The 8570-nt window shown below is 70.8% G+C and overlaps 1 protein-coding gene across 1 annotated transcript; it reads left to right on the top strand.

Moving 5' to 3' along the window:
• Positions 1 to 3573: 3573 nt before the first annotated feature.
• On the top strand, positions 3574 to 7686 carry TMEM276 (transmembrane protein 276). Its single transcript, XM_075727422.1, is given in 3 exon segments — positions 3574 to 3660; positions 7206 to 7421; positions 7423 to 7686. Coding segments are annotated over 3 exon segments (567 nt in total).
• The last annotated feature ends 884 nt before the right edge of the window (positions 7687 to 8570 follow it).

Below are 8570 nucleotides of genomic sequence, written 5' to 3' on the forward strand. Positions count from 1 at the left end.
CCGTGGGGAGGCCCACGGACGGTCACCGGTGGGGGTGCCCCGTCCCGCCCCACACCCGGCGGCTTTTCCGTCGTGTCCGGCGGCTGGGGCCAGCGGGAGCCGGCGGGACACCCACCCACGCCACGCACACCCGCCCAGAGCCACGCACACCCGCCCACGGCCCCTACACCCACCCACAGCCCCTACACCCACCCACGCCATGGACACCCATGACACGCACACCCACCCACGGCCCCTACACCCACCCACAGCCCCTACACCCACCCACACCATGTACACCCATGACACGCACACCCACCCACAGCCCCTACACCACCCACGCCATGTACACCCATGACACGCACACCCACCCACAGCCCCTACACCCACCCAGAGCCCCTACACCCACCCACGGGCCCCTACACCCACCCACAGCCCCTACACCCACCCAGAGCCACGCACACCCACCCACAGCCCCTACACCCACCCAGAGCCACGCACACCCACCCACAGCCCCTACACCCACCCACGCCATGTACACCCATGACACGCACACCCACCCACGGCCCCTACACCCACCCACAGCCCCTACACCCACCCAGAGCCACGCACACCCACCCCACAGCCCCTACACCCACCCACGCCATGTACACCCATGACACGCACACCCACCCACAGCCCCTACACCCACCCACAGCCCCTACACCCACCCAGAGCCACGCACACCCACCCACGGCCCCTACACCCACCCACAGCCCCTACACCCACCCAGAGCCACGCACACCCACCCACGGCCCCTACACCCACCCACGCCATGTACACCCATGACACGCACACCCACCCACGGCCCCTACACCCACCCACAGCCCCTACACCCACCCAGAGCCACGCACACCCACCCACGGCCCCTACACCCACCCACAGCCCCTACACCCACCCACGCCATGTACACCCATGACACGCACACCCACCCACGGCCCCTACACCCACCCACAGCCCCTACACCCACCCAGAGCCACGCACACCCACCCACGGCCCCTACACCCACCCACAGCCCCTACACCCACCCACGCCATGTACACCCATGACACGCACACCCACCCACGGCCCCTACACCCACCCACAGCCCCTACACCCACCCAGAGCCAACGCACACCCACCCCACGGCCCCTACACCCACCCACGCCATGTACACCCATGACACGCACACCCACCCACAGCCCCTACACCCACCCAGAGCCACGCACACCCCGCCCACAGCCCCTACACCCACCCACGCCATGTACACCCACGCCACGCACACCCACCCACACCACGCACACCCACCCAGAGCCACGCACACCCACCCACGGCCCCTACACCCACCCACGCCATGTACACCCACGCCACGCACACCCACCCACACCACGCACACCCACCCATGGCCCATGCAGCCACCCACGCCATGTACACCCATGACACGCACACCCACGCCACGCACACCCACCCACGCCACGCACACCCACGCCACGCACACCCACCCATGGCCCCTACACCCCCCCACGGCATGTACACCCACGCCACGCACACCTACCCAGAGCCACACACCCCACCCCACAACCCCTTGCACACCCCCTGCACCCCCTTTGCACACCCGTTGCACACACTTACAGGCCCTTGCACACCCCACACCCCCTTGCACACCCCCTGCACACCCCACGCCCCTTGCACACCCCCGCACACTTTTACACGCCCTTGCACACCCCAGGCCCCCTGCACACCCTTGCACCCCCTTGCACACCCCACACCCCTTGCACACCCCTTGCACACCCCCTTGCACACCCCCTGCACACCCCTTGCACACACTTACAGGCCCTTGCACACCCCACACCCCTTGCACACCCCCTGCACACACTTACAGGCCCTTGCACACTCCACACCCCCTTGCACACCCCACACCCCCTTGCACACCCCCTGCACACACTTACAGGCCCTTGCACACCCCTGCACATTTTTACCCGCCCTTGCACACCCCACACCCCCTTGCACACCCCCTTGCACACCCCCGCACACTTTTACACCCCCTTGCACACCCCAGGCCCCCTGCACACCCTTGCACCCCCTGCACCCCCTTGCACACCCCCACGCCCCTTGCACACCCCCGCACACTTTTACACGCCCTTGCACACTCCACGCCCCCTTGCACACCCCGTGCACACCCCACACCCCTTGCACCCCCTTGCGCACCTCCACACCCCTTGCACACCCCACACCCCCTTGCACACCCTTTGCACACCCCTTGCACACACTTACAGGCCTTTGCACACCCCCGCACACTTTTACACCCCCTTGCACACCCCCGCACACTTTTACACGCCCTTGCACACCCCAGGCCCCCTGCACACCCTTGCACCCCCTGCACCCCCTTGCACACCCCACACCCCTTGCACACCCCTTGCACACACTTACAGGCCCTTGCACACCCCACACCCCCTTGCACACCCCTTGCACACACTTACAGGCCCTTGCACACCCCACACCCCTTGCACACCCCTTGCACACACTTACAGGCTTTTGCACACCCCACACCCCTTGCACACCCCCTGCACACACTTACACGCCCTTGCACACCCCACGCCCCTTGCACACCCCTTGCACACACTTACAGGCCCTTGCACACCCCTTGCACACCCCCTTGCACACCCCCTGCACACCCCACGCCCCTTGCACACCCCCTTGCACACCCCCTGCACACCCCCGCACACCCCACACCCCTTGCACACCCCCTTGCACACCCCCTTGCACACCCCCTGCACACCCCACGCCCCTTGCACACCCCCTTGCACACCCCCGCACACTTTTACACGCCCTTGCACACCCCAGGCCCCCTGCACACCCTTGCACACTGCCCCCCCCCCCCCCCCCGCCCGGCCCGGCGCGCTCCCCGCGGCCCCGCCCCTCGCCCCGCCCACCGCCCTGCCGGTGACCCCGCCCACCTGCCTTGGCCCCGCCCACCGCCCGCAGCGCCGCCGGCCTCTTTCCTGTGACCCCGCCCACCCGCTTGGCCCCGCCCCTCTCCCCGCCCACCGCCCGTAGCTCCGCCCGCCTCCCTTTCCCGTGACCCCGCCCACCTGCCTTGGCCCCGCCCACCGCCCGCAGCGCCGCCCGCCTCCCTTTCCCGTGACCCCGCCCACCTGCCTTGGCCCCGCCCACCGCCCGCAGCGCCGCCCGCCTCCCTTTCCCGTGACCCCGCCCACCTGCCTTGGCCCCGCCCACCGCCCGCAGCGCCGCCCGCCTCCCTTTCCCGTGACCCCGCCCACCTGCCTTGGCCCCGCCCACCGCCCGCAGCGCCGCCCGCCTCCCTTTCCCGTGACCCCGCCCACCTGCCTTGGCCACGCCCACCTCCCGCAGCACCGCCCATGTCCCTTTTCCCGTGGCCCCGCCCACCCGCTTGGCCCCGCCCACCTCCCCGCCCACCCGGCCGCTCTCGGCCCCGCGCGCGCAGGCCGGAAGTTCCGGTAGCGGCACCGGAGCGGGGGCGGCGGAACCGGAAGGGCCCGGGGGTTCCCCTCCCCCCACCCCCGCCGCCCCCCCAGCACGCGGGGACCCCCGGCCATGGGTGCCGCGGGGGGGTGGGGCTGGGCCCCGGCCCGGGCGCTGCTCTGCGCCGTCTGCCTGCGGGGCGCCCGGCGGGCCCGCCAGGTCGGGGGCGGGGGGCGCGGGGGGGGCACGGGGGGGGCCACGGGCACGGGCACGGGGGGGTCCCGGGGGGGGCCACGGGCACGGGGGGTCACGGGCATGGGGGGTCACGGTCACGGGGGGGTCACGGTCACGGGGGGTCACGGTCACAGGGGGGTCCCGGGGGGGCCACGGGCACGGGGGGTCACGGTCACGGGGGTCACGGTCACGGGGGGCCATGGGGGGGCCACGGGTCACGGGGGGTCACGGGCACGGGGGGTCACGGTCACAGGGGGCCATGGGGAGGTCACGGTCACGGGGGGGTCCCGGGGGGGCCACGGTCCCAGGGGGTCACGGTCACGGGGGGGTCCCGGGGGGGGCCACGGTCACGGGGGGTCACAGTCATAGGGGGTCACGGTCATGGGGGGTCACAGTCACGGGGGGGGTCCCGGGGGGGCCATGGTCATGGGGGGTCACGGTCACGGGGGGTCACGGTCACGGGGGGTCACGGTCACGGGGGGGTCCCAGGGGCTCACGGTCCGGGGGGGTCACGGTCACGGGGGGGTCACGGTCCCGGGGGGGGCCACGGGCACGGGGGGTCACGGGCACGGGGGGGTCCTGGGGGGGCCACGGTCACGGGGGGTCACGGTCACGGGGGGGCCATGGGGAGGTCACGGTCACGGGGGGGTCCCGGGGGGGGCCACGGTCCCAGGGGGTCACGGTCACAGGGGGCCACGGTCACGGGGGGGTCCCGGGGGGGCCACGGTCACGGGGGGCCACAGTCACGGGGGTCACGGTCACGGGGGGTCACGGTCACGGGGGGGTCCCGGGGGGGCCACGGTCACGGGGGGTCACGGTCACGGGGGGGTCACGGTCCCGGGGGGGGGCCACGGGCACGGGGGGTCACGGGCACGGGGGGGTCCTGGGGGGGCCACGGTCACGGGGGGTCACGGTCATGGGGGGTCACGGTCCCGGGGGGGCCACGGTCACGGGGGTCACGGTCACGGGGGGTCACAGGCACGGGGGGTCACGGGCACGGGGGTTCCCAGGGGGCTCACGGTCACGGGGGGTCACGGTCCCGGGGGGGTCCCGGGGGGGCCACGGTCACGGGGGTCACGGTCATGGGGGGTCACGGTCACGGGGGGCCATGGGGGGGGCCACGGGCACGGGGGGTCACAGGCACGGGGGGTCACGGGCACGGGGGGGGTCCCGGGGGGTCAATGGTCACAGGGGGTCAGGGTCCCGGGGGGGTCCCGGGGGGTCAATGGTCACAGGGGGTCAGGGTCACGGGGGGGGTCACGGTCACGGGGGGGGCCCGGGGGGGGAACGGTCATGGGGGGCCACGGTGTGGTGACGGTCACGGGGGGTCCTGTCACGGGTGGGGGCTGGGGGAGGGCCTGTCACGGGGGGGTCCCGGGGGGGCCCTGTCACGGGTGGGGCCCATGGGGGCGGGTCCCTGTCATGGGTGGGCCCCCCCGGGGATGGGCCCGTGTCACCCAGCTGGGCCCCTGTCACCTGTCTGATCCCGTGTCACCCTTCCAATCCTGTGTCACCCGTCCCATCACATGTCACCCAGCCAGTCCCGTGTCACCCAGACGGTCCCCGTGTCACCCAGATGATCCTGTGTCACCCATCCGATCCCGTGTCACCCACCCAGTCCCATGTCACCCGTCCAATCCCGTGTCACCCATCCAGTCCCATGTCACCCATCCGATCCCGTGTCACCCATCCAATCCCGTGTCACCCATCCAGTCCCATGTCACTCATCCGACCCCGTGTCACCCATCTGATCCCATGTCACCCATCCAGTCCCATGTCACCCCGCCCGACCCCGTGCCACCCATCCAATCCCGTGTCACCCATCCAGTCCCATGTCACTCATCCGACCCCGTGTCACCCATCTGATCCCATGTCACCCATCCAGTCCCATGTCACCCGCCCGACCCCGTGCCACCCATCCAGTCCCGTGTCACCCAGACGGTCCCATGTCACCCGCCTGACCCTGTGCCACCCATCCAGTCCCGTGTCACCCATCCAGTCCCATGTCACCCGCCTGACCCCGTGTCACCCATCCGACCCCATGCCACCCATCCAGTCCCCTGTCACCCGTCTGATCCCGTGCCACCCAGCCGGTCCTGTGTCACCCATCCAGTCCCATGTCACCCACCCCGATCCCATGTCACCCGCCCGACCCCATGCCACCCAGCCGGTCCCGTGTCACCCATCTGATCCCATGTCACCCGCCTGACCCCATGTCACCCATCCAGTCCCGTGTCACCCATCCAGTCCCATGTCACCCATCCAGTCCCGTGTCACCCATCCAGTCCCATGTCACCCAGACGGTCCCATGTCACCCCGCCCAACCCCATGCCACATGCCCGACCCCATGCCACCCAGCTGGTCCCGTGTCACCCATCTGATCCCATGTCACCCGCCTGACCCCATGTCACCCATCCCGTCCCGTGTCACCCATCCAGTCCCAATGTCACCTGCCTGACCCCATGTCACCCATCCAGTCCCGTGTCACCCATCCAGTCCCATGTCACCCGCCTGACCCCATGTCACCCATCCAGTCCCGTTCACCCATCCAGTCCCCTGTCACCCAGACGGTCCCATGTCACCCCCGCCCAACCCCATGCCACATGCCCGACCCCATGCCACCCAGCTGGTCCCGTGTCACCATCTGATCCATGTCACCCGCCTGACCCCATGTCACCCATCCAGTCCCATGTCACCCATCCAGTCCCATGTCACCCACCCGATCCCGTGTCACCCGCTCGACCCTGTGCCACCTAGCCAGTCCCATGTCACCCATGCAGTCCCGTGTCACCCATCCAGTCCTGTGTCACCCATCCAATCCCATGTCACCCATCCAGTCCCCTGTCACCCAGACGGTCCCATGTCACCCGCCCAACCCCATGCCACATGCCCAACCCCATGCCACCCATCCAGTCCCGTGTCACCCATCTGATCCCATGTCACCCACCCGATCCCGTGTCACCCGCTCGACCCTGTGCCACCTAGCCAGTCCCATGTCACCCATGCAGTCCCGTGTCACCCATCCAGTCCCATGTCACCCCACCCGATCCCGTGTCACCCCGCTCGACCCCGTGCCACCTAGCCAGTCCCATGTCACCCATCCAGTCCCGTGTCACCCATGCAGTCCCGTGTCACCCATGCAGTCCCAGTCCCATGTCACCCATCCAGTCCCATGTCACCCATGCAGTCCCGTGTCACCCATGCAGTCCCATGTCACCCATCCAGTCCCGTGTCACCCATCCAGTCCCATGTCACCCATGCAGTCCCATGTCACCCATGCAGTCCTGTGTCACCCATGGCAGGTCCCATGTCACCCATCCAGTCCCGTGTCACCCATGCAGTCCCATGTCACTCATGCAGTCCCGTGTCACCCATCCAGTCCCATGTCACCCATGCAGTCCCGTGTCACCCATGCAGTCCCATGTCACCCATGCAGTCCCGTGTCACCCATGCAGTCCCATGTCACCCATCCAGTCCCCTGTCACCCTCCCGACCCCAGCCGGTCACCTCCCGTCCCCCGCTCCCGGCAGGTGACGGGCGGGCCGGCAGCCGGCTTCCTCCTGCAGGCGATGGCGGCGGCGAGCGACGCCCTGGAGCCCCTCTGGGCCTGGGGGACCCCGGGAGGGGGACCCCCGACCCCCCTGCCCGGCGCCTGGGTTTCGGCCATGTTGGGACAACCCTTGGTGGCCTTCGGCTTCCACCGGCTCAGCGGCGACCGGGCCACCGCCAACCTGCTGCTGGGCGCGGGCCGCGGCGCTGGCGCCCATCGCCGCGCGGCTCCCCGAGGAAGGCCGGCTCCTGGCCGCCCGCGCCGTCACCTTCCTCACCGCCGGCAGCACCCTCACCCTCTCCGTCCTCACCGGCAACGCGCCCGGCGTGCTGGGCAGCCTCCTCATGGCCGCCGGCAATTTGTTGCCGGCGCCCGGCGCCCGGTTCGAGGGGCACCCGTGGGTGCTGGCGGCGGGGAATTTGGCGTTGCAGCGAGCGCTGCGGCAGCTGGGCGTCGACTGAGCGAGGCGGCGCAGTAAAGGCCGTACGGCGTCCCGGCGATTTCGCCTCTCCGGGTGGCGTTGCCTGGCGTTACCGGCGGTGACGCGCCCGCCGCCGGCTCCCGGCGCTCGTTAAGGGTCCTCGTTAGCGCTGGGGGCCCTGGCACGGCACCCTGGGGTGGGGGTCCCTGACATGGCACCTTGGGGTCCCCAGCACGGCACCCGTGGGTGGGGGTCCCTGACATGGCACCTTGGGGTCCCCAGCACGGCACCCGTGGGTGGGGGTCCCTGACATGGCACCTTGGGGTCCCTGGCACAGCACCCTGGGGTGGGGGTCCCTGGCACAGCACCCTGGGGTCCCTGGTACAGCACCCTGGGGTGGGGGTCCCTGACATGGCACCCTGGGGTCCCTGGCACAGCACCCTGGGGTGGGGGTCCCTGACATGGCACCTTGGGGTCCCTGACATGGCACCTTGGGGTCCCTGGCACAGCACCCTGGGGTCCTTGGCACAGCACCCTGGGGTGGGGGTTCCTGGCACAGCACCCTGGGGTCCCTGGTACAGCACCCGTGGGTGGGGGTCCCTGGCACAGCACCCTGGGGTGGGGGTCCCTGGCACAGCACCCTGGGGTCCCTGGTACAGCACCCTGGGGTGGGGGTCCCTGGCACAGCACCCTGAGGTCCCTGGTACAGCACCCTGGGGTGGGGGTCCCTGCCATGGCACCCTGGGGTCCCTGGTACAGCACCCTAGGGTCCCTGGCACAGCACTCTGGGGTGGGGGTCCCTGGCACGGCACCCTGGGGTCCCTGGTACAGCACCCTGGGGTCCCTGGCACAGCACCCTGGGGTGGGGGTCCCTGACATGGCACCTTGGGGTCCCTGGCACGGCACCCTGGGGGTCCCCGGCAC

This window comes from Pelecanus crispus, unplaced genomic scaffold (assembly GCF_030463565.1).
Source record: "Pelecanus crispus isolate bPelCri1 unplaced genomic scaffold, bPelCri1.pri SCAFFOLD_311, whole genome shotgun sequence".
NCBI lineage: Eukaryota > Metazoa > Chordata > Aves > Pelecaniformes > Pelecanidae > Pelecanus > Pelecanus crispus.